Source organism: Callithrix jacchus, chromosome 10, assembly GCF_049354715.1.
Source record: "Callithrix jacchus isolate 240 chromosome 10, calJac240_pri, whole genome shotgun sequence".
NCBI lineage: Eukaryota > Metazoa > Chordata > Mammalia > Primates > Cebidae > Callithrix > Callithrix jacchus.
In genome coordinates, this window is record NC_133511.1 from 67,888,920 (window position 1) to 67,916,011 (window position 27,092).

At 36.3% G+C, this 27,092-nt stretch overlaps 1 protein-coding gene across 16 annotated transcripts in view; it reads left to right on the plus strand.

Moving 5' to 3' along the window:
* Positions 1 to 27,092, plus strand: part of FCHSD2 (FCH and double SH3 domains 2) — a 300,132-nt gene that overhangs the window by 70,059 nt on the left and 202,981 nt on the right. For 12 of the 16 annotated variants that reach the window (XM_035264145.3, XM_078340290.1, XM_017977813.4 and 9 more), the window contains exon 3: positions 3,456 to 3,501. The exons of the other annotated variants lie outside the window; for them this stretch is intronic. In XM_035264145.3, coding sequence (XP_035120036.1) covers positions 3,456 to 3,501 — 46 coding nt within the window. The remainder of the gene's footprint in view (positions 1 to 3,455; positions 3,502 to 27,092) is intronic. 16 annotated transcript variants of the gene reach the window in all.

The following is a 27,092-nucleotide window of genomic DNA, read 5'->3' on the forward strand; positions in this document are numbered from 1 at the left end:
TGTTTTTCTGTTTTTTTCTAAGTCCATCTAGGTAAAGTTTGTCAATTTTGTTGATCTTTCTGAAGCACCAACTTTTGGTTTCATTGATTTTCTATGTTATTTTTCTACACTGTTTATCTCTTTTTTAATCTTCATTTTTAATAGTTCCTTCTTTCTGCTAACTTTGGGTTTAATTTGTTCTTTTTGTAGTTCCTCAAGTCGTAAAGTTAGGTTTTTGATTTGAGATTTATCATTTTTGTTTTTTTTGTTTGTTTGTTTTGAGATGGAGCCTCACTCTGTTGCCCAGGCTGGAGTGCAGTGGTACCGTCTCAGCCTCCTGGGTTCAAGTGATCCCCCTTCCTTAGCCTCCCTAGTAGCTGGGACTACAGGTGTGTGCCATCACATCCAGCTAAGTTTTGTATTTTTTGTGGAGATGAGGTTTCACTGTTTTGGCCAGACTGGTCTCAAACTCCTGGCCTCAAGTGATCCACCTCGATCTCTCAATGTAATAGGATTACAGGCATGAGCCATTGCACCTGACCTGATCTTATAAAATAATGTAAGCATTTGAATCTATAAATTTCTCCCATAGCACTCCTTTCTTTTCATGTTTACATTTTGCCCACAGATAGTTTTCTGTAGTTTCTCCATTTTGCCCTTTAATTCTTTGAACATCTTTAAGACCATTATTTTAGTGTCTTTGTTTAGTAGACCTGCCATCAGCTCTTTTTCAGGGATGATTTGTATTGGCTTATTTTCTCCTTTGAATGAACCATACTTTTCTCCTTCCTAGTATGCCTTGTGATTTTTGTTGAAAACTGGACATTTGAATGTAATAATATGGTAACTCTGCTCTCATTTGTTTTTTGTTTTTTGTTTTTCAAACATCAACTTGGACCAGAATACCAGAATTGTGGTAACTCTGCAAATCAGATTTTCCTCTTTGTCCAGGGTTTACTTTTTTTTTTTTAAATCTGAGATGGAGTCTCACTCTGTTGCCCGGGCTGGAAGTGCAGTGATGTGATCTCGGCTTACTGCAACCTCCACCTACTGGGATCAAGTGATTCCCTGCCTCAGCCTCCTTAGTAGTTGGGACTACAGGCACGTGCCACCACACCCAGCTAATTTTTGTATTTTTAGTAGAGACAAAGTTGTGCCATGTTGACCAGGCTGGTCTGGAACTCCTGACCGCAGGTGATCCGCCCACCTCGGCCTTCCAAATCCTGGGATTGCAGGCGTGAGCCACCGCGCCCGGCCTTTTTTTTTTTTTTTAATAATTAAAAAGTTTTTAAATGTTGTAGATAGTCTGTAGTGAGCCATGCCTGAGGTGTTAGCATCAGGTTTTCTGAAGTCTTTTGTGAACCTGCACCTTCCCCTGGGCTTGTGTGGTGACTTTCCAATTTCTTCCTTAAATGTGGTTGCTTTAGAATGTTTATTAAGATCTGGCTCTCAAAAGGGGAAAAAGAGAAAAATTAAGGGAAAAGGAAAAGATATCAGCTCTTTAAATCCCCTGGAAGTCACTTCAGTCAGAGGGAGAGGAACTTGCATCAGTGTTGAGGGAAAAGCAACAGCAGTGGTCATCCCCTTTCATTCTGCACCTCCATGATTAGAAGTAGCAGTCTGAGGTCAGAGCACAGAGCCCCAATATTTTAAGGTCAGGGTCCTTTTTGCCCACCCCTCCCTGTGGTAGCTATTTGAAAAGTGCTGCAGGAACATATGCATGACTGCCTGTCACGGTTTTAGGGGTGGAAGGTGGTGGCTGCCACTGTGCTAAGAGCTGAAATTGGCCAAAATTAATCATAATTTATCATCCAAGGCTTCCCCTGGATATTGCAAGCCATCAGGTGACTCCTAGTTCCAAAATGGTTGCATGATTTATTCTGCCAGTGCAATTGTTACCTAGCCTGGGAGTCAGATTCCTGGTGTTTACTAAACTGCCATCTTCCAAGAATCCTCTCATTGCTTAACCTTGAATCCATTGAAACATTTTTAAAAAACATTTTAAAAAATCATAGTATTTGTTGTATATTGTGTTGGTCATTTGAAGCACCCTTAAATAAGCATGAATCTTTATGTTTAAAGTGAGAGTTCTTTTTTGTTGTTGTTGTTACTTTTAAATTAAGAAATTAGCTATTTACTAAAAAAAATATAGTAAGATCTTAATCAGTTATATTTTAATATAATAAATCAAGTTATATTGGTGAATTTAAATGATTTTTAAGGTTGGAATTTTGATTTTTTGCCTTTTTCTTTATTTCAGTGCTTTTTTTTCTACTTCTTACTCTTATGTCTCTGCCCTGGTGCAATGATTAAGAGCACTGATTCCTGGGGCATAACAGTAAAGTCTTTAAACTCAGGATATTCAAGGTAAATTGTCAGTAGTACCAAATTTTGTTGACCTTACAATGCCTATGTTTGTAAGGTAACTGTTATTATATGTATCATTAAGATAGAGGAAAATACTGCCAATCATAATTAAAAGATACATTCTAGTATCATAAATATTAGTATAGGTAAAGGGTGTATTGGCTAGGTGCATTGGCTCATGCCAGTAATCCCAGTGCTTTGGGAGGCCAAAGCAGGAGGATTGCTGTCAGCCCAGGAGTTTGAGACCAGTCTGGGAAATATATCAAGACTCCCTCTCTACAAAAAGTTTTAAAAAATTAGCCAGATTTGGTGGTGTGCACCTGTTGTCAGTCCTAGCCACTTAGGAGGTTGAGGTGGGAAGATGTCTTGAGCCCAGGAATTCAAGGCTGCAGTGAGCTAGAATCTCGCCGCTGCACTCCAGCCCAGGCAATAGAACAAGACCCTGTCTCTAAAAAAAGAAAAGAAGAGGGTATACCTTAGAATCTTTGAAATATAGTACATGTATGGAAAGTATGCTGCCATCATATCACAATCTATAGTGGCCTTGTACATTGTTTTGTAATGCTTATACAAAACTGGAGTAAAGGAAACATTTTGAGCATTTTTCATATTCAGAAGCTGATCAAAATTTGATTTTCACCTTGTTTTCATTAGTTCCCTATTACATTGGTTATGTTCAGTAAACATATTTAGTGCCTAATATATACTAGCTATTCTTATAACAGTAGCCAACATTTATATAGGTTTTACTGTGTGGTACGCACTATTTTGAATGCTTTATGTATTTCTAATAACTAAATTTTATAATATCCCTATGAAGTGAGTACTGTTATTGTCCTCGTTTTAGCAAGGAGGAAACTGAGGAAGAGAGAAGTCAAATGACTTGGCCAAGGTCATACAGCTAGTCAGTGGTAGAGCTGGAGTTTGAATGTAGATCCTCTGAGTGTAGAGTCTATGCTGTTAGCAGTATTCCTAAGCACATAAAGATGACTAAAATATTATCTTTTCCCTTACATATCTTACCAGACAGTATTTGAAGGTGTGTTGATAGATTTTCATGAAATTATTAGGTTATCCTTTTTGTAATTAATTTTTCTTTGTATTTTTAGAACATTCAGTCAGAAGAAGGCTGCTATTGAAAGAGAGTATGCGCAGGTAAGCTTGGAATTGGAGGTCCCATTCTAGGTATACTTCTTTTCCATGGCTTAAGGACAGAAATGGTTGTTGGAGAGAAGCCATAGCATCCTTATGCCTTCCTTTTCTTGTTACTTCTGTCTCACTTTGATCCCCCACTTTGCTCCATTGGAATCATTTTAAAGAAGGTTTTAAACCTGGAGGAGACATTATTTACAATATTTATAAGTATGAAAAATAATGAATACTTTTTACAAGTATGTTGATTTATTCTTCTTTATGGGTCCATTCTCCACAGTTTATGAAAGATTAATTTTTTTGTCATGGATTAGTTCTCATTATTACTGTGTTGATAAGGAGTAATAATGCTTTCAGTAGATGACATGGAAGCTTTTCCTATGGAAATTGAAGCATTTTTTACTTAGACCTTTATTTGAGTACAGATTGCTAAATGTGACAAGAAAAAAATTATGTTGATATATCATTTTGTGGTTGTGTAGGAATTAACTGTTCTTTCATGTACAAAAATAATTTAATACAGTTTGGAAATTTTGACCCTTTAAGCAATTACCTTCTGTGTAGGGGAGAATTCTAAAATTGCTATTTCCTTCTCCAAATTGTAAAAGTTGTCTTTGTAGCAAGAATTTTAAAACATGCGAGATTGTTAGAAGGAAAAATTAACATACAGTAAATTTTCTACATGATAACCACTATTGCTGTTACTATTGTAATTCTTATTATAAATAATGGGAGATTGGGGCATGACTTTTTTATGCCGTGTCAGATTTTTAAATGAAATTCTAATTTCATTATAGTTAATTTGGTAGCTATCTGCCTTTATTTGATTTGATAATCTTAGAAGAAAATTACTTACTCCTTGAAAGCTAGATAGAACTAATTCATTGGTCCAATCAGTAGTTTTTGAGTACCTATTATGTGTCAAGTGCTTTAGATAATGAATAGCATCGATTTTAATATTTCTGTCGAATACTTTTTCTTTTTTTTTTTTTGTTTCGTTTGAGACAGAGTCTCACTCTGTCACCCAGGCTGGAGTGCAGTGGTGCAATCTTGGCTCACTGCAGTCTCTGCCTCATGGATTGAAGCGATTCTCCTGCCTCAACCTCCTGAGTAGCTGGGACTACAGGCACGCACCAACATGCCTAGCTAATTTTTGTGTTTTTAGTAGAGATGGGGTTTCACCACTTTTGCCAGAAGGGTCTCAATCTCTTGACCTTGTGATCCGCCCACCTTGGCCTCCCAAAGTGCTGGGATTACAGGCATGAGCCACTGTGCTGGATGATTTAAAGTTTTAATCAAGTAAACAGGACATGTTCATGATTAAAAATGTAAAATAGTACATTAAATTTTATGAAAAGTGAGTCCTCTGCTCCAATCCCAGTCTTTTTCTACAGAGTAAAGATTAAAAGTGGATGCCTACTTTGGTTCTCCTGGTGATTATTTCTATAACTTTAAAAAAAAATTTTTTTTTGAGACAGAGTCTTGCTCTATCACCCAGAAGAAACTGGAGTGCAGTGGTGCAATCTGGGCTTTCTGCAACCTCTGCCTCCTGAGTTCAAGCAATTCTCCTGCCTCAGCCTCCCGAGTAGCTGGTATTACAGGCTCCTGCAAACACACCTGGCTAATTTTTGTAAATTTTTTTCTTTCTTTCTTTTTTTGAAACAGAGCCTTACTCTGTTACTCAGGCTGGAGTGCAATGGAATGATCTCTGCTCACTGCAACTTCCACCTCCCAGGTTCAAGCGATTATCCTGCCTGAGCCTCCCAAGTAGCTGGGATTATAGGGGCGTGCCACCATGCCTAGCTACTTTTTGTATTTTTAGTAGAGATGGGGCTTCACCACGTTGACCAGGCCAGTCTCGAACTCCTGACCTTGTGATCCGCCTGCATCGGCCTCCCAAAGTGCTGGGATTACAGGTGTGAGCCACCATGCTCAGCCCTACTTTTTGTATTTTTAGTACAGATGAGGTTTCACCATGTTGGCCAGGCTGGTTTCGAACTCTTGACCTCAGGTAATCTGCCTACCTTGGCCTCCCAAAGTGCTGGGATTACAGGCGTAAGTCACCATGCCCAGCCTCTGTATCTTTAAATAATATGATTATAACTAACTCTTTAGCAATTCTAGACATTATCACTTGATTACCTATAATAAGTGAAAAACTTACTAAGCCATTTCTCTTCAGCTTATTCTTTTCAATGTGATTGTGGCACTATTTTAGTACCATTGTTATTTTTGTAACTCCAAATGATATATTTAAACTTTCTTTTTTAATCAAATACATGTATGCATATAGATATTTATGCTGTTTATCTGTGTATATATATGTATATATGCAGTACAGTGGAATTACATTTTACAGAGTGTTCAAAGTCAAATTTACCCTTGAAAAGTTTCTTTCCTTTTTTTTTAGTTGAGACAGAGTCTTGCTCTATCACCCAGACTTGAGTGCAGTGGCACAATCATAGCTTACTGTACTCTTGAACTCCTGGGATCATGTGATCCTCCTGCCTCAGCCTCTTGAGTGACTGGGACTACCGGTGCATGCAACCATGCCCTGCTAGTTTTTTATTTTGTAGAGACAGGGTCTTGCTATGTTGCCTAGGCTGGTCTCGAACTCCTGGATTCAAGTAATTCTTCTGTCTTAGCCTCTCAAAGCACTGGGGATTAGAGGCATGAGCCACCGCACGTGGCTGAAAAATTTCTTTAAATGTCTTTCAAATAGATTATACCAGGTTTTGTTTATACAATCCTATATAATAATATATGTAAACTATATAAAGGATCTAATAATGCATTTAAAAATATTTTATAAAGTAATCATATTCAGAAATTAAAATGCTCCAGTGTGTCTCTCTGCTTGGGACAATTGAGCCCATTTATAGAGAGCCAGTTTACTGCCTGTTTTTGTTACTTACCACATTTGCCCTTTAGATGATCCTTCTGAGTTCTTCTTACTCTTTAATGTTTTCCCAATTAATTTTCAACTTATTTCCTGAGTATATAGACAAAGATATTTCCATCCCCTTTTTTTGCTTTCCTAAACATTGTTTTTACTTCTTGTCAATAGTAGAGAAACTTTTGAAATAATTAACACATTCTTTCTATAGATTTTGCCAGTATGCATTGATTATTTCAGGCTAATCTGCATTTTTTCTATGAGGACAGGATGTAGTCAGAGAGGATAGTTGCATTATTTAAATTATTTCTTTAAATGTCTTTCAAATACCTCTTTTGGCTTAATGTAGAGTTGAAATTTTGAAAAATTGAAATATAGCCTCTTTATAGTAAGATGGACAAGTCCTTAGTACACTGTTTGATAAATTTTTGGGAACATAGTCATGTAACTATTATCTGGATTAAGATATAGAACATTACCAGCAGGCCAGGTGCAGTAACTCAGGCCTGTAATCCCAACACTTTGTGAGGCCAGAGCAGGTTGATCACTTGAGACCAGGAGTTTCAGACCAGCCTGGGCAACTTAGTAAGACCCCATCTCTATAAAAAAATAATTAGCCAGGGAAGGTGGTGCATCTCTTTAGTCCTAGCTACTTGGAGACTGAGGCCAAGAGGATCCCTTGAACCCAGGATTTCAAAGTTGCAGTGAGCTGTGATCGCACCACTATGCTCCAGCCTTTGTGACAGAGTAAGACCTTGTCTCTAAAAAAGAACAGCCCCCCACCCCCCCAAGAATATTATCAGGGCCCCAGAAGCAGTTAATACTCATACCTTTCAGTGGCAACCAGTACTTTTTAAAATCAGAATAGTTGTTATTTTTGGATTTCTGATTTTTGAATTTAAATGGTATTATTCTGTGTCTGATTTTGTTTAATTCCGTTTTCAGCTTTTAGGCTTCATGCATGTTGTTGCATGTAGTAGTAGATCATTCTTCTTTATTCAGTGTCCACTGAATGAATATGTCACAATTTATACTGATGAAGAAAATTCCCATTGTTTTCATTTTGTATGATTTTGACTAGTGCTTGTAAACAAAGATTTTATAGATGTCTTTAGGTGGACATATGTACATATCTCTTTTTGGTATATGTCTAGGAGTAGAGCTGCTAGAGGTCTTTGGGCATGTGGTATGTTCTACTTTAGTAGGTATAGCCAAACAGTTTTCCAAAGTGATTATACCACTTTACAGTCTCACCAGCAACATATGAGAGTTCTAGTTGCTTCATATCTTTGCTAAAGTTTGGTATTCTTTAAAATTAAGAAGACTGACAGTTGGATGAGTCAATATCTTTTTAATAAGCTTTTTAAAAATTGACATATACATACAGAGAAGTGTGCAGGTCATAATTATGTAGCTTCAGGAATTTTCAAAGCGAACACATCCATATAACTAGCACCCAGGTCAAGAAACACAAAATTAACAGCATCCCAGAAATTCCTCCTGTTCTCTACCTTTACTGCCCTCTTACTCAAGGAAATCTACTATACTGACTTTTAAAAAATAGCTTTATCATTATGTTATTCAGACACAATAAACCACATAATTTAATTTGATACATTTTTGACATTTGTGAAACTATCATCACAAGCAAGGTAATGAACACAATTGTAAGCTCCCAAAGTTTTCTTGTGTGTCCTTATAATCCTCTCCCTGCTGACTTCTTCATTTAGCATTAACTATTTTGTAGTTTATGTTGCTGTTTATGTCAATATTTCATTTCTTTTTATTGCTGTGTAGTATTCCATTGTATGGATGTACCACAATTGTCCATTTTCCTGTTGATGGACATGTGAGTTATTTCTGTTTTTTGGGTATTATAAATACAGTTGCTATAAACATTTGTGTATAGATAAGTGGTTTCATTCCTCTTGGGTAAGTGGAGTGGAATGTGAATCATTTTTGACTTTTTAAGTAACTACCAAACTGTATTCCAAGGAGTTCTCACCAGCAGTTTTTTAGAATTCTAGGTACTTCATGTCCTCCCCCACACTATGTATAGTCTTCTTAATTTTAGATATTGTGATATATGTGTAGTAGTATTTATTTTGGTTTTAATTTGTATTTACCTAATATCTAATGATGCTAAGCTTCATTTTCATGTGTTTATTTGCCATCTGTATATATTCTGTGGTGATGTGTTCATTCAAATATTTTATTGATTCTTTTTTTAAATCGAGACAGTCTTGCTTTGTCAAATGACCAAACTGCTTTCCAAATTGACTGTATCATTTTGCATTCCCACTCTGAATTATGTTTACATTCTCATTTTGCAATGCATGAAGGTTCTAGTTACAGTAATGTCCTAGCTAATACCTGTCGTTGTCTGTTATTTTGGATTATATCAATCATAGTGTAATAATCATTATGAATGTTGCCACTGTGAACGTTCTTATATGTATCTTTTGGTTACTATATGAATGTGTTCTATTGGGTATATAAACCCAAGGAATGGAATTGCTGTGTCATAGGTTGTGTGTTGTTCAGCTTTAGGAAATATGAAATGGTTTTCTAAGGTGATTATTGCAGTTAACAATCCTATGAGCAGTGAATGAGAGTTGTTACTGCTATAAGTCCTCACCTACACTTGGTTTTGTCTGTGGTTTTTTTCATTTTAGCCTTTCTGGTGAATATATGATGGTAAAGTATTGTGGGTTTGATTTGCATTTTCCTGATAATTAATGAAGTAGAGGAACTTTTCATATCTTGATCAGGCATTTAAATATTTTGTGTTATTAAGTGCCTGTTAAAGTCTCTTGTTGGCTTTTCTCTTATTGATTTATGGTCTTTCTTTCCCTCTCTCCCTCCTTTCCTTTCTTTCCCCCTCCCTCTCTGTCTTCCTTTCTCTCTCTCTTCCTTTCTCCCTCCCTTCCTTCCTCCCGCCCACCTGCCTGCCCACCCTCCTGCCTGCCAGTAGGATTTCACTTTGTCACCTAGGCTGGAGTGCAGTGGCATGATCCTAGTTCACTGCAGCCTCGAACTCTGGATCCTCCTGCCTCCCAAAGTGCTGAGATTACAGGCCTGAGCCACTGTGCCCGGCCAGTTTACACTATCTCTTTATACATTCCGAATTTGATTCCTGTGTCAGATGTATGTATTGCATATATCTCTGTAATCTCACGTGGAAATGTTTTGTTTCGTAGCTTGCCTTTTTATCTGTTGATGGTTACTTTTGATGAAAACAAGTTCTTAATTTTAATGAAATATATATTTTTTTCTTTTATGTTCAGTGCTCTCTTTATGTCCTACTTAAGGGTATATTGCTGTCCTAAAGTACGCCCTGAAGTGTGTTTTGCAATGTTCTGGGATTTTTGTTGTTTAGTATTTCATATTTATTTCTATGGTATTTCTGAAGTAAACTTTCATATGTGGTGGTGTATTGGGGTGAGGATTTCATTTTCTATATGGATAAGTCATTTGAGGAAGCATATTTTATGCTTGCACATAATGCTTGCACGTATTTGATACTTGGCACACATAAGTCCTTGCACATATAGAATTTTATTCTATGATTTTATGTAGTCTTCCAAGCATATTTTATGCTTCTTCAACTGAGTGTCCATATAGAAAAGTTTGTTTTTCTATATGGATAGAGAAGTTTATTTCCTCTGACTGTACACCAACACTGTATTGAAGTGATATTTTGTGGCACATTAGTTAACTATGTATGTAAGTCTGTTTCTGGACTTTCTATTTTAATCAACTGATCTGTCTTTGAAATATTTTTTCCCAGTATCATGCTGTTTTAAGTACTGTGTCTTTATAATAATAAATCTTGATATCTGTTAAAAAACCAATACTATTATTGCCCTTTATATTTTCATATACATTTTAGAATCAGTTTATTCATTTCCCTCATATGTTGCTTGAGATTTTGAGTGGAATTGCTTTGAATCTTTAAGTCAATATGGGGGGAACTGACATCTTAACAAGTCTTCTAGCTACTGTGGTATAGCAATGCCCAAAAAAGAAAAAAAAAGTCTTGCGCATATAGAGTTTTTATTCTTTGATTTTATGTGATCTTCCAGTTAAATATATTAACTTCATTTTATTCAAAGCAACTTATATGGCATTATGGTCAACTGGAAAAGAATGACTTTTATAGAAAAAGAGTAATTTTATAGAATTGTCATGAGAGGTGTGTATTATCCGCTATAAAAGGATTGATTAACTAAGAAGATTGCGTATTTGTGAGGTTTACAGAGCAGACAGATGAGCCATCCCAATAGAAAAATATCGTGAAGGAAGTGAATTCAAGTAGGTTTGATCATATGACAGCAATTTGAAAATTTTTACCTCAAGCACTTACAAAGTAAACGTATATTATCTCTTTAGGGGAATGTCAGAAGAAAGAAAAAATAATATTGCAAAACCTTCCTTATACAATTGGAGAGATTCAAGCAGTGAACTTTTTCCAAGTTGCTTGGCAGTTTCAGTTTTCTACAAAAGTATTAATGTTTTATTTTGAAGTATGGTTTGTAAAGTTCACCTGGTAATTCTCCAGAAGTAACAGATACATTGTATATCTGTTTCTACAAATAACAAATGTGTCTGTTAAAACAGAAGCCATGTAAGAATCACTGGGCAATGTTAAATATTAGGGAAAAATCAAGTCTGGCTTCTGACTGTAATTAGCTAACCACTGAGGTGTTGGTAAAATCATTTGCAATACTCAAGCTGAAATTGCTACAGGCAAATTCTGTGTATGCATGTACTTGCTGTAGTCTTTGGCAGAATGCTGCTAGTGAAAGAAGGATACAAAAGCTTACTGTGGCTGGAGAGAAAGAGCAGGAAAAGATTGTGGACTTAAGGGCGGCTCCTTGCTAAGGACAAACACAGTGTAAACATAGACATGTTGGCAAATACCCTGTGGTATTACACTGTTGCAACTAAAATTTTTTTTGCTGTTTTTATTCTTTTAACAAATAAAGTTATGAAGACTTGGGCGTACTATACAAGAAGTTAGTATTATGTACATGTAGTACATAATTGAGGGAATTTCATCTGCATAGGAACTTTAAATGTAGCTTAATTTAGCTGTGTGTGTTTAGCTTTCCGTCTAATGCTATTAGAGATTAATGGTGAATATAGTTGGAGCTTTTCTTTCTGCCAGTCCTGTACTATGGAACAAATAAGGAGACAGTGTAACTGTCATGGTAGAAAGTCCACCGGGGCAAAATCGAGCATTATTTTCTGTGTTCCATTTTGTAAATTACTTTTTAAAATCTTATTGCTTATTTTTATTTTATTTTTCCTTAGCTTATAACAGTGTTTAGAAATTCATATAGGAAGAATAGCAAATGGATCCGGGTCTCAAAATAGTTGTTACAGTTTGATTTTTAAGGTTTAAAAAAGTTAACTAAAGGAAGAAATGGTGGCTATAATGAAATGCTAGTACTCTTGGGCACATAGATTTGCTAGTAAGTTTCACCTTTTCATGGCTAGTCTGTAGCACATTTCGTAAAGGTGTTGAGAGGAAATCATTGTTGATGCTGACCCCCATTATTGTCCTCCCCAAATCTTCTGTTAATAAATTCAGTGGTTAGGCCAAATTAAAATGGGGTGGTGGGGGAGAATTCAAACTAGGGCTGTGACTTTGAACCTTTTTTGTGTGAACATGCCTGTTTTTATTTTGGCTTCTTTTATAGAGGACATACTGGTCTGCATATGTCTTTACTCATTTGTTGTTTGCCTTGTCCCACTGGTTAATTTGAGTCCCCTGCTCTGACCACTGATCAAAAAATGCGATTTTTAAAGGGTACCTCTGTCTTAACTTATCTATATCAGTTTAGTCTGTGGACTTTTTCTCTGTATTTTGGGTTAAAGAACATATAGGCCGAGGCGGGTGGATCACGAGGTCAAGAGATCGAGACCATCCTGGTCAACATGGTGAAACCCCGTCTCTAATAAAAATACAAAAAATTAGCTGGGCATGCTGGCGCAGGCCTGTAATCTCAGCTACTCAGGAGGCTGAGGCAGGAGAATTGCCTGAACCCAGGAGGCGGAGGTTGCGGTGAGCCGAGATCGCGCCATTGCACTCCAGCCTGGGTAACGAGCAAAACTGCGTCTCAAAAAAAAAAAAAAAAAAAAAAAAAGACTGTGTCAGGCACTGTTCTAAGCACTTTGCATTTATTAATTCATTTATGTTTTCCCAATAACCTTTGGAGGATACAGTAGTTACTGCTATTCCAATTTTACAATTGTAGACACCAAGGCAAGTAACTTAGAGTCTTCCTGTGTTTCAGTCCATCCATCACCCTCCCTTCAAATAATCTAGTACTGGACACATTTATTTAAGAGAGACATTGGTTGTCTGAAGTGCATCCAGAAGATGATGACCAAAGATGGTGGTAGGGCTGGAAATCATGCTGTTTGGGAAAATGGTTGAAGAAACTGCATATTTTCAACACCCTCTATTATAGATTTCATATGTATGCACATGAATTGAATCTGACTAGGTTTTTGTATCTCTGAAGTGCAAAACTAGGAAGAGGGAGTAGAGAGATCAGGATGACAAAAGATATTAAACTATTTAGTGCAGCTCCAGAATGGAGGAGATTGTGTCTTCCAAAAGTGTTTCAGTAAAATAATTGGTAGACCATCTTTTAGTAATATTGTAGGAAGCATTTATGTAAAACATTTTTCTCCTTGAAAGTCTTAAAATAAATAAATAAAATGTTTTTGTTTAGTATTTCCAGTTGCCTATAGTATCATAGGACAAATAAAACATGTGTGAAGGCTCTTCCCATCTGAAGGGTGCCAGTTTGCAACTTCTGCTTTAATTTTTTTAGGTTTTACTTCTGAATCAAACTAAATTCTTAGTTTTCGGACCACATTATTTTCACTCCCAGCAGACTGCTTTTACTGAGGTATGCTTAAACCTCACTTAGCTAACCACTAGGGTGTTGGTTAGTTATTAAGTGAAAATCACCATTCACTTAATAACTTGTTCAATATGAATCTTTCAAAAATTTGACATTTAGGCTGAGTGTGATGGCTTATGCCCGTAATCCCGGCACTTTGGGAGACTGAGGTGGGCAGATTACTTGAGGCCAGGAGTTCGAGACCAGCCTAGCCAACATGGTGAAATGCCATCTCTACTAAAAATATAAAAAAAAAATTAGCCAGATGTGGTGGCGCACACCTGTATTCCCAGTTACTCGAGAGGCTGAGGCAGGAGAATCACTTGAAGTGGAGGTTGAGAATCACCTGGGAGGTGGAGGTTGCAGTGAGCTGAGATCGCACCACTGCCCTCCAGCCTGGGTGACAGAGCGAGACTCCATTTAAAAAAAAAACCCAACATTTATCGAGTATCTACTTTACGACTGGTATGATACTAGGTGCTAGGGATGCCAGGAGACTGAATGGTGTGTGGATGTGTGTTTCGAAGGTTGGGCTATATAGGCTGTTTAAGGCTGGAATGTTATCAGTAAAACAGAGGGGTATGAGATGAAGCTGAGGAGCAGACAGCTTATATGGCCTCTATGCCATATAAGAGGCTTGTAAGAAATAGCCTTATGAAATAGACTATTCTTATAGGGATATTATTCTGGAGATTGCTTTCCCTGTCATTAATAGACCATTATATGAAGGCTAGGAACATCTTTGTTTACCCTTGATTTTCTTCTTGGAACAATGCAATTCTTGTTACTGATAACTTTCCCTTTTTACTTTTGCCACCTGGAAATTCAGTTGAAAATTCTAGCCTGTATATGTACATTCTAACTTTCTACCTGGTCTTGATCCACTAATTTATTTAATTTTCTGTGACTCTATTGTTTTTTTTTTTTTTACATATTTATGTTATTGTTTTATATGTAATCTGATAAGTGATTTAGATTCTTTGTGGAATGAGACCAGTGTATCATTTATGAATGTAGATGTTTTATTTAACCTTGCTGGTACCTAGAATCATTTGTCATTTGTTAATCTGGGTCTCTTGCCTTTCTTCAATTCTGGAAAAATTTTAGTCATTATTTGTATTGCTTTTTCTTTTTCTTTTTTTTTTTTGAGACAGAGTCTCGCTCTGTTGCCAGGTGTGTCAGGCTGGAGTACAGTGTCGCGATCTCGGCTCACCGCAACCTCCGCCTCCCGGGTTCAAGCAATTCTCCTGCCTCAGCCTCCTGAGTAGCTGGGACTACAGACACGCGCCACCACGCCCAGCTAATATTTATATTTTAGTAGAGACAGAGTTTCACCATGTTGGCCAGGATGGTCTCGATCTCTTGACCTTGTGATCCGCCTGCCTCGACCTCCCAAAGTGCTGGGATTACAGGCTTGAGCCACCGTGCCCGGCCCACCACTAAGTCTTTTTACATATCTTGCTATTAAATCAGGTCTTCTCCATCCTACGCTGAACCCATGGCAAGACTTTTCCTCCTTTGAGATGCTGTTGTATTATGTTTATTCCATTGTGTCAGTATGTTGAGAAGTTTTAGCATCTTGTTTCTGTTATTTAAATATTTACTGTTCCTGTTAGCTCTTCATTGTGAGAATTTGATAGCAATGAGTTACTCAATCAACATCTTGTTGTGTTTGTGTGGTTGTTATTGAGTCCAAGTGAAATTGTTCTGGGAATTTCTCTTAAGCGTTTATGGTAGGTTGAATTATTGCTCAGCAAATATTCATTCCCCACCCTTTCTCATGAGGTGAAGTATATATATATCCTTGCCTTACTGACTTTGGACTTGGTCATATGACTTGCTTGGACTGTAGAATGGAGATGGAATTGACTGTAAAGCCATGTCTAAAGTGAGACTTTAAGAGGCATGACAAGTTATTTCCAGCTCTTTTGTACTTCTGCCACTTACTGTAAGAAAAACTTGCCCTAGGTAACTACTTCGGAAGGGGTTCCATATGAAAGATACATGAAGTAGACCTGAACTTGACCTGCAACCTGAAGCAGAGATGCTCTAGCCAACCTGTAGATTCATGAGCAGGAGTTAGCATTTATTGTTTTAATCCATTTGCATTTTTCGAGTTGTTACAGAGCATTGATTCAGCAGTAGCTGGCCCATACACAGCTAACCACATCATTCTGTTTTACAGGAATTATCTCTGAAATGCCTAGTACCTATAAATAACAAATTAGGCCAGTACTAGACTGTCATCAATCCCCTGGGCTTAAGTAATTTTTCCCTCTTAAGCATGCAACACCACAGGTGGCACCATGTGTAATACCACGTCCCGCTAATTTTTAAATTTTTGTAGAGACAAGGTCTCACTTTGTGTGTTGGTACATAGCATGAGCTGAGGGATCCCTCTGAAGAAAGGAACTACAGTTAGTGCTAAATAGGATATACAGCAATATCCTGCTGCTCTAGCTGTGCCTTAAACATTTTGGGTCAGGTTTTTACTTTTTGTAGTTTGATTTGTTAACATTGTCAAGTGTTTCTGTTACTTTCTGTTCTGTTTTCTTATTCCCTCCTCTGTTTTTTTTTTTTTTTAACTTCCTACCTTTTAAGAAGTAACGCATATTTTCACAGACAGCATGTACTATGTAAAGAAATAACATAGAATAAGACCTTTAGAGTTCTAATTCTGGCTCCACCATTTGTTACCATAATCACTCTGCATAAATTACTTAAGCCATTTCCTCCTCTACATGGTGGGGTTAATAAATAACTCACAGTTGTTGCTAAGCCTAAATGAGATAACAAAGTCATTAGCTCAGCATCATTTGTATATATAGTCATTAGCAAATATTTACTGAGTGAATTCTGAGGGATACAGTGCTTTGCACATTATAAAAAAGTCAATACATTTTACAGCATTTTGATAATCCTAGACCTAGAAAGTACTTGTTGGGGGTCACATTGATGCCAAGTGAAAGGAAAAGAGAAGGGGGTTCTAATCCCATTTATGGAAGAATGAACATGAATATTTGCCATTAGAAATAATGGAGCAGTTTTTAGATGTGTTTTATGTTATTTTATAGCTTAATACTTTATTTCAGGATTTCTTTTTGCATTATCCTTGGCAGTGGCTAGGTACTGTCAATGGCCAGTATTTTTTGTTCTATCTGGGGATGTAAATCCAAAACAAAGGATAGAATTGCTTGTGCTCTGTTTTTCTCTCAGTTAATTTTTTCAAAATATAATCCCAAGTACAAATCATGCTACTTAGTATTATGGGTGATCATATTATTTTCTTTTAACCTTGAATAAGATGCAATAAAAACAAAGAAACTGACCAGTTTTCTTCCCTATTATTTAGGCATGTACCTTCTACCAGATATTTTGACATTCTGTTTCATAAGAATCTTTTTCTTTAATTTAAAAGATAATGGTGGTTTTAACAATTCAAATAATATGGGTGGCATTTGAAGTAAAATGAATTGCCTTCTTTTATTTCTTTTCAGATATCCTCATGGTTGGTATAAATCTTTTTCCTTTTATGTGTACTCATTTAATGTGTAGTTTTTCATTTATAAAAAAGTAGGATTATATTCACATTTATTCTACATCTTATCTTTTATATTTAATAGTGTTTTTATCATTGATAAAAATATTGATATCTTTTCAAAGTGAATACATAAAAAGACCTCATTTTATTGACAGCATCATAATTCATATTGTGGATTAAATTATTTAACATCCACGTATTTTGATCTATATCACATTGATTTAAGTTGTTTAAAACAATACTGTGACTGGGCATGGTAGCTTACAATTGTAATCTCAAGACTTTTGGAGGAAGAGGTAGGAGGATCGTTTTGGCCAGGAATTCAAGACCAGCCTGGGCAACATGGTGAAATCCCTGTTTTAATCAATCAATCAGTAAGCAAACAAACATACATACTACAATAAACATACTTATTTATCTGGTTATACTTGTGCTTTTATTTTAGCAGGTCTGAAAATGGCTTCCTTGTGAGGTCTATCTATATTTAAAATTTTAGTAGGTATCAGTAGGTAAAAACATTTTTTAAAACTTGTTTACTAAATGATGAAAATTTAAAATGCTACACCAATTTATATTTCTGCCAACAATTTACAGTAATCTGATGCATCCTATCCTTAGCAGGAGTGGGTGCTGCTAGTCATTAAATTTTTGCCAACCTAACCTGGACTAAAAATGATATCTAGGGCCGGGCGCAGTGGCTCAAGCTTGTAATCCCAGCACTTTGGGAGGCTGAGGCAGGTGGATCACGAGGTCAACAGATCGAGACCATCCTGGTCAACATGGTGAAACCCCATCTCTACTAAAAATACAAAAAATTAGCTGGGCATGGTGGCGCGTGCCTGTAATCCCAGCTACTCGGGAGGCTGAGGCAGGAGAATTGCCTGAACCCGGGAGGCAGAGGTTGCAGTGAGCCGAGATAGCGCCATTGCACTCTAGCCTGGGTAACAAGAGTGAAACTCTGTCTCAAAAAAAAAAAAAATGTAATTTTGTTTTCTTTCTATGAAAATTGGTATTCAGGCATTCCAGTGTTTGTAGCTATTTACAGTACATTTTTGTTGTATTGACCATTTCTATCTTTTTATTATTGTTTTCTTTTTAAAATTAATTCTTCGGCTTTTCAAAAATTCTTGTAGAGGCTGGGTGGCACGGTGGCTTACACCTGTAATCCCAATACTTTCGGAGTCCAAGGTGGGAGAATTGCTTGAGCACAAGAGTTCGAGAGTAGCCTGGGCTAGATGGCGAGTCCCCTGTCTTTAGAAAAAATTGGAAAGCAGTGTGGTATGGGGATGTGTGTCTTTAGTCCCAGCTACATAAGAGGCTGGGGCAAGAGTATCCCTTGAGTCCAGTAATTCAAAGGGGCAGTGAGCTATGATCCTGCCACTGTACTTCAGACTGGGTGACAAAGTGAGACCCTGTCTCTAAAAAAAAAAAAAAAATTACTGAAATTATTGTAGAAATATAAGTAAGAGCTATTTTTTGCTTTCTTTCCATCCTTTGTTTTTGTTTTGTTTTTAGATGGTGTATTGCCTGTCACCCAGGCTGGAGTGCAGTGGTACAATCTTGGCTTACTACAACCTCTGCTTCCCCAGTTCAAGCGATTTTCCTGCCTCAGTCTCCCGAGTAACTGGGATTACAGGCGCATGCCGCCGTGCCTGGCTAATTTTTTGTATTTTTAGGAGAGATGGGGTTTCACTGTTAGCCAGGCTGGTCTTGATCTCCTGACCTTGTGAGCCGCCCACCTCAGCCTCCCAGAGTGCTGGGATTACAGGCATGAGTCACCATGCCTGGCCCTATTCTTTGTTTTAAATGATTTTATGTAACATACTAGAAAATTAAATGAATTATTTTTGTATATACTGTATGCATTGTTTTCTATCTAATATTTACCCAGCATTTGCCTAATTTTAATGTTGTATCTAGCGTATGTATGTTTAATCTCTTAAGGACAGAGTTTGAATTCTTTTATTGTAGATTAATTAAGATTTGTGAGTGACTTTTTTAAGGGACTGGGATCTCACTCTTGTTACCCAGGCTGGAGTGCAGTGGCATAATCATAGCTCGCTGCAGCCTCAAACTCCTGAGCACAAGTGATCGCACTTCAGCCTTCTGAGTAGCTAGGACTATAGGTGTGCCACCATGAGCGTTTAATTTTTAAATTTTGTGTAGAGATAGTGGGTCTCACTATGTTGCCCAGGCTGGTCTCATACTCCAGGGCTCAACCAATACTCCTACCTTGGCTTCCCAAAGTATTGGGATTACAGGTATAAGACACCATGCCTAGCCTCTGACTTTGGAAATATTATTCATAAGTTTTTTTTTAACTGATGAATTTTGCATCACTAAGTGAGGTAATAATCATAGAATTTTACAGTTCAATTTAAGAGTAAAATATATCTATTAAAATGGTCTGTTTGATTCATACAAAGGCAACATATAGATAGTAGCAAGCCTTGGATGTATCAATAGTAACAAATTTGGAGTCCATTATAAATATAGGGTCTCTGTTTATTAGAATAGGCTACTTGCTTTAATCAACAACTCCCAAATCACTGAGGCTTATAAAAAGAAATTTATTTCTCACTTACCTAATAGTTTATTGCCAGAATTGGTGAATGGCCTGTCAAGTGATGATTCAATGATCCAGGCTTCTTTAATCTTGAAGTTCTTAGATCCCTTGGGGTGTCAAGTCCTTAGCTAGATCCTCTACATCTAGCTAGCAGAGGGGAAGAAGAAAAAGGGATGTGTTTTCCAAGATGGGAAAGAACAATTAAACAAACAGAAAATTTAAATTATACGTTACTTGACAGGTTGCCCAGAAAAGTGGATAGGATGATGACTACTTGCTTATGGAAACTGATAATATTTATCTTCACTACTTGACCAAGCCTTTTAGTGATTTAATCTGTGATGCAGAGAAGTAAAGATCACTTCATGATAAAAATCTCTCAACAAACTGGGCATAGAAAGAACATACCTCAACATAATAAAAGCTACCTATGATAGACCCACAGCTAACATCATACTGAATGGTGAAAAGCTGAAAGCCTTTCCTTTTAAGAAGTGGAATAAGACAAGGATGCCCAATTTTATCACTCCTATTCAGCATTATGCTGGAAGTTCTAGCTAGAGCATCAGGCAAGAGAAGGAAATTAAAGGCATCTAAATAGGAAAAAGGAAAGTCAAGTTGTCCTTCTTTGCAGATGACATGATCTTATATAGAAAAACCTAAAGATTCCAACAAAAAACTCTTAGAACTGAAAAATTAAGTAAGTAGTATTGCAGGATAGAAAATCAACATACAAAAATCAGTGGCATTTTCTATACACCAATAATGAACTAGCAGAAAAAGAAATCAAGAAAGCTTCAAATTTATAATAGCTAGAAAAAAGTAAAATTTCTAGGACTAAATGTAACCAAGGAGATGAAAGACCTATAACAAAAACCTCAAAACACTGATGAAAAAAATTAAAGAGAACACACAAAATTGAAAAATATCTTATGTTTATGGATTGGAAAAATTAATATTGTTAACATGATCATTCTACCCAAAGCAATCTATAGATTCAGTGTAGTCTCTATCAAGATACTAATGACATTCTTCACATAAATAGAAAAAAAAATTCTAAAATTTGTATGGAACACAAAAGATGTCAAATAGCTAAAGCAATCGTGAATAGAAAGAACAAAGCTAGAATTACCACAGTACCTAACTTCAAAATATACTACAAAGCTACTGTAACTAAAACAGCATGGTGTTAGTATAAATACAGACACATAGACCAATGTAACAGCATAAGTAACCTAGAAATAAACTCACATATTTACTGCCAACTCATTTTTGCCAAAGGTGCCAATAATTTATATTGGGGAAAGGATACCATCTTCAATAAATGCTTCTGGGAAAACCAGATATCCATATGCAGAAGAATGAAACTGGGCCCCTATCTTTCACCAGATACAAAAATAATCTGTATTATTTTTTGATACAAATGGCACAGTGGCTCACGCCTGTAATCCCAGCACTTTGGGAGGCTGAGATGGGAGGATCACCTGAGGTCAGGAGTTCAAGACCAGCCTGGCCAATATAGTGAAACCCCATATCTACTAATAATACAAAAATTAGCCAGGTGCGGTGGCAGGTGCCTATAATCCCAGCCATTTGGGAGGCCGTGGCAGGAGAATTGCTTGAACCCAGGAGGGGGAGGTTGCTGTGATCCAGGATCATGCCACTGCACTCCAGTCTGGGCAGTGAGCGAGACTCCATCATAAAAACATAAATAAACAAACAAACCAATTAACTAACTAAAAATGGATGAGACTTAAACCCAGGACCCAAACCCATAAAACTACCAAAATAAAACATGGAGGAAACACCCCAGGACATTGACCTAGGCAAAAATTTTGTGGCTAAAAGTTCAGAAGTACTGACAGTAAACCAAAACACAAAATTGACAAATGGGCCTATATTAAACAAAAAAGTTTCTGCACATCAAAGAAATAGTCAACATAGTGAATAGACAACCTGTGGAATGGGAGAAAGTATTTGCAAAGTATTTGTTTAATAAAGGACTAATATCCAGAATATACAAGAAACTCAACAGCAAACACAAACAAAAAAACTCCACAAATTATCCCATTAACAAGTTGGCAAAGGATCTGAATAGACAGTTCTCAAAAGAAGACATCTACATAGCCAGTAGATATGAAAAAATGCTTAGCATCACTAAGATGAGGGAAATGAAGATCAAAGCCACAATGAGATACCATCTTATCTCAGTCAGAATGGTGATTATTAAAAAGAACAAAAACATAACTGCTGGCAAGGATGCAGAGAAAAGGTAACTCGTATACATTGTTGGTAGGAATGTAAATTAGTATAGCTACTATGGAAAACAGTACGGAAGCTTCTCAAAAAAACTAAAAATAGAATTATCACATGATCCAGTAATCACACTACTGGATATTTATCCAAAGAAAGGAAATCAGTATTTCAAAGGGATATCTGCACCTTCATGTTTGTTGCAATACTATTCACAGTAGCCAAGTTATGGAATCAACCTAAGTGTCCATCAGCAGATGAATGGATAAAGAAAACATGGCAGGCGCGCGCATGCGCGCGCACACACGAATCCTGTTTAGCTGTAAACAAGAATGAAATTCTGTCATTTACAGCAATATGGGTGGAACTGGAGGTCATTATGTTAAGTGAGATAAGCCAGGCACAGAAAGACAAATATCACATGTTCTCAGTCACTCCTTATGTGGAAGCTAAAAAGTTGCTCACATGGAGATTAAGAGTAGATGATAGTTACCAAAGGCTGGAAACAGTTTGTGGGAAGGTTGAAGAGAAGATTGGTTAACGGGTACAAATATACAGTTAAATGGAAGGAGTATGTTTTAGTACTTGATAGCACAATCAGATTGCTGTAATCAACAACAATGTATCTTTCAAAATAATTAGAATACATGATTTGAAATGAAGAAATGAAAAATGTTTGAGATAATAGATAGCCTAAATGCTGATTTGATCACTACATATTGAATATGTGTATCAAAATGTTTATCCCTTAAATATGTATAATTTTTGTGTATCAATAAAAAATTGTAAAAGGAAAAGTTTATTCATTTCTGTATGTATCTTATTGACAAGGAAAGGCATAGCCAACAGAATAGACTTTATAAGAAGGTAGAGTTGCCCAACAAGGAGACTTGGGCAGGAGGATGGAATAAATTGTGTATGGTGTTTGAGAAATATACATCAGGTATACACACACATGTGTATCTGGTGTATATATGTTTATACATCTCACTTGTATTGTAGTGCCCTTAATGAAAACACTCTGCCTCTGGCAAAAAACAAAACAAAACAAAACAAAAAACCCTCTTCTTGTTTTTCCACATGACTGCAGAACAATTACAGCTTCTACTAGGAGCCCTTCTCCTGTTCCTGGGAAAAGAGCTGGGTTGGCTTGCATTTGCATAATCATCTTTAGGGCCATTGTGGGCAGGTTTGGGCTGCTGACACAGAGCTGCAGACTGGCCACCTGTCCAAAACAAGTGAACTCAGCCTTTGTGCAACGTTATTTGGTTCTCCACAGTGTTATTTTTGAGTGATGGATAATTTGGTTAAAGTAATAGAAAACTATTATTTAGGAAATATATGTGTTCAACGTAAATCCTCCATTTTGCTGGGAGAAAAATTTTCTTCTTTTTCCACTGCCACAACTATGTATTTCCGTACCCTCTTTGGTATAATTTTATAACTGCTTTTGTGATGATATCCTCATGAATATTAATTAGGGATATGAAAATTTAAAAAGAGACTTAAATTATTTGCATTCATTTTTCTATAAATTATAAATTAAGTGTTGTCTAACTTTTTCTAGCAGTCTGTTTTACTTAGATGGAATAAATACGTAAAGTCATTAAAGAAGACACATTTAAGATCTTGATATAATAACAAGTCCTACTTCATTCATTATCCTTGATAGTGAATCCAGGATTCACTATCTTGCATGTGAATTTAGAAAGTTTTTGTCCTAATAATGCATATATTGCTGTGTTGAGTAATTTTATTAATCATCTACATTTAGCCTATGATGAATAGATACATGTACTTTCAGTTTATTTTTAAAATTCACATGTGATAAACTTACATGTGACATATTAATATTTATTTTTTTTTTTTTTTGAGTTGGAGTCTCGCTCTGTCACCCAGGCTGGAGTGCAATGGCACAATCTCAGCTCTTTGCAACCTCTGTCTCCCGGGTTCAAGCAATTCTCTCATCTCTGCCTCCAGAGTAGCTAGGACTACAGGCACGTCCCACCATACCCAGCTAATTTTCATATTTTTGGTAGAGACTGGGTTTCATCATTTTTGCTAAGCTGGTCTCAAACTCCTGACCTCAAATGATCAGGAGGTCTCCCAAAGTGCTGGAATTATAGGCATGAGCCACCGCACCTGGCCAACATATTTATATTTCTTGATATTTCTTGTGCATAATGACCAATTGAGTCGAACTTATAGGTTAGAATTAAAATTGTAATTGATAGACACTGTTGTACTACAAACTAAGAGTCTTTATATCAAATAAAGATTAATGAATTAGTAAGTATTTTTAAAAAATTAATTGCCAGTGTTCTTTTTGGGCAAAATTTACCTGGTTATGATAGTAATCACTGTTCCTGGTTCTCATTTACTGAGTGAAAGATTGAATAATGCTGAGACATTGTTCCATACCTATAGTAGCATACACATCAGGTACTTTATCTTCATTATTTTATTCAATTATCACAACATCATTTTGAGATAGTTGCTATTGTCATTATTTTTTTAAATAGGCTAATTTTTAGAGTAGTTCAGGGTACATTTATTTCAGTTGATAACCTGACACACATTATCACCCCAAATTCAATGTACATTGGAGTTCACTCTTGGTGTTGTATATTCTGTGGGTTTTCATAAACATATAATAATGTGTATCCTCCAGTATAATGGATCTGTAATATATATAATCATACATAGTAGTTTCATTGCCTTAAAAATCCTCTGGGCTCTGCCTGTTTGTCCTTCCCTGCCCCTAGCCCCTGGCAACCACTGTTCTCTTTACTGCCTCCCTACTTTTGTCTTTTCCAGGTATAGTATGTAGGCTTTTTAGATTGGCTTCATTCACTTAGCAATATGCATTTAAGTTCTTTTGTGTCTTTTAGTGACTTAATAGCTTATTTCTTTTTAGCACTGAATAATTCTCTTGTCTGCATGTACCATAGTTTATCTATTCATGTACTGAAGTATTATCCTTGTTTTACAAATGATGAGAATGAAACTGAGATTAGGTAACTTGCCCAAATTACATACATCATACATGTTAAGTTTGAGACTAAAGTGCATGTCGTGTATTGGTGATCTCTAAAGTAGGGTGGTCACACTGTTGAGGGTATACAAGATGGTTATATACATGAGGGATATAACCTTTTGTTAGCCTTTGCATATTGTAATGTACAGCATTTTTCATCTGATTAAGAAGATTTACAGATAATACTCTCTAACTTAAACTTCTAAACTATCTCACAAATTGTACAAATAACTAAAAATCACTGGAAAAATATAAAAACTCATAATTCTACTAATGCAAGCACAAGCAAACATCAAGAAAAGAGCAGAGATGACATTTCTTCTTCTAAAACTGTTCATCAGCTTAGTTATAATGTTAAAATAACGGTAACCCAAACAGACCTGAAATGAAGTGAGCTAAAGATAACTTGTAATTACCTGGAAGACCATTTAATAATAGATTTGTAACCACTTTTATAATAATGAACTTTATCCTAAAGTTGTAACTGTCTTGTGATACTAGCCCTTGATATATTATATATGAACCTAACACAACTGGAAAGACATTAGAAAGATTGTTTATTGTTTATTTATCTCATCCTTTAAAGTTATACTTTTGTTATGTTTTGTAACCTATATAGTATATAAAGTATCTGGATATACTTTATACTTAAATATATATGTACCTGTCTTATGGGCATATGCCCAATTTCTGTATATCAAGGGGATATCTGCACCTTCATGTTTACTCAGAAAACTTTGGAGATCCCTACTCTAAACTGTGTTAATGCATTTTGAATTGTCTTCTGCCCATTAAAAAAGTGACTTATTCAAATGTTATACCCTTTCTCTTCTTTTTAAATTTATCTGGAAACTCATTGATCTTCCCTTCCTTTTTTGAAAAAGATGTACATTTTTCTAACAAAGACTGATCTTTCATCTGTGTGATCCTGACCTTAACACTTGCCAGTTTTCCAGTATGTTAGCTTTATTTTTACTACTCTTATCCATTTTCTCCTGGTTTTCAATCTCCCTTTCTGCCACTGGCTTCTCCTCAGCCTATAAGTTTTTCCTTTATTTTAAAATCAACAAACAAAACCTCTTTTTATACTTTTGCCTTCCCTTTATATTTTATTTCCATTTGAAGTTCCATTTGAGAGTGAGAGCATGTCAGAATCATGTCTGTTCTTTTCAATGTCCAATACATTACTTGGCATGGGGCAGATATTTTCCAAATAAATATTTAATAATGAACATTTATGTCATGAGTATAGTAGCACAGTACTTGACACAAAGGCCTTGCCTTACAGAAAGTTAGGTTCTGTCATGGAGGTAGGTTCATGAGGAATCCTAAAAGAATTGCTTACTCCCAGTGAGACAGTCTTGAACAAGATTCTGAGGAATAGATAGGATTTGGAGTACATGGATATTACAGTTTGAAAGTGGTTGCAGACAAAAATAAATTGATTTTGCAGTTATTATGGAGACTTAAGTAATGTTAGAAAGAAGAAAGGAGATATACATGGAATATACTAAGTTGATGCCACTTGATAGAAGGTTATGAATACTAGGGTGGGGATCATTTGAAAAATAAAGCTAAAAAAATATGTACTGGAAAAAGAACACTGAAGTGGGAGTCATATCATAATCTATATGGATATTGGCCTTATTAATTGGTGAGGGATCTTTTTTTCAACTTTTATTTTAGAATCAGAGGAATACACAGACAGGTTTGTTACAAAGATATATTGCATGATGCTGAGGTTTGGAATATGAATGAATTTATCACCCAGGTAGTGAGCATACCTAATAGGTATTTTTTCAACCCTTGCCCCTGCCTCCCTCCCTGCTCTTGTATTCCTAGTGTTTATTGTTCCCATGTTTATGTCCATTTGTATTCAGTGTTTAGCTCTGACTTAGACATGAGAACAAACTGTATTTGGTTTTCTGCTTCTGTGTTAGTTCACTTAGGATAATCATTGCCAGCTACATTCATGTTGCTCAAAGGACAGGATTCAATTCTTTCATGGCTGCATAGTATCCACACTGTATATGTGCCCATCAGTAGTGAGGGATCTTGAGTCACTGCCAAGTTTTCTTGATCTGAGAGGGTTCAACTGGGTAAGTTCTGAGGTCCCTTTAAGAGTCAATCAGTCATCAGAATTATTTCTTCCTTCCTTCCTTCCTTCCTTCCTTCCTTCCTTCCTTCCTTCCTTCCTTCCTTCCTTCCTTCCTTCTTTCTTTCCTTTCCTTTCCTTTCCTTTCTTTTCTTTCATTTTCTAAAAAGAGGCAGGGTCTCACTCCGTCACCCAGGCTGGAGTACAGTGGCACAATCATACGTCACTGCAGCTTCAAACTCTTGACTTCAAGCGATCTTCCCGCCTCAGCTTCCTGAGTAGTTGG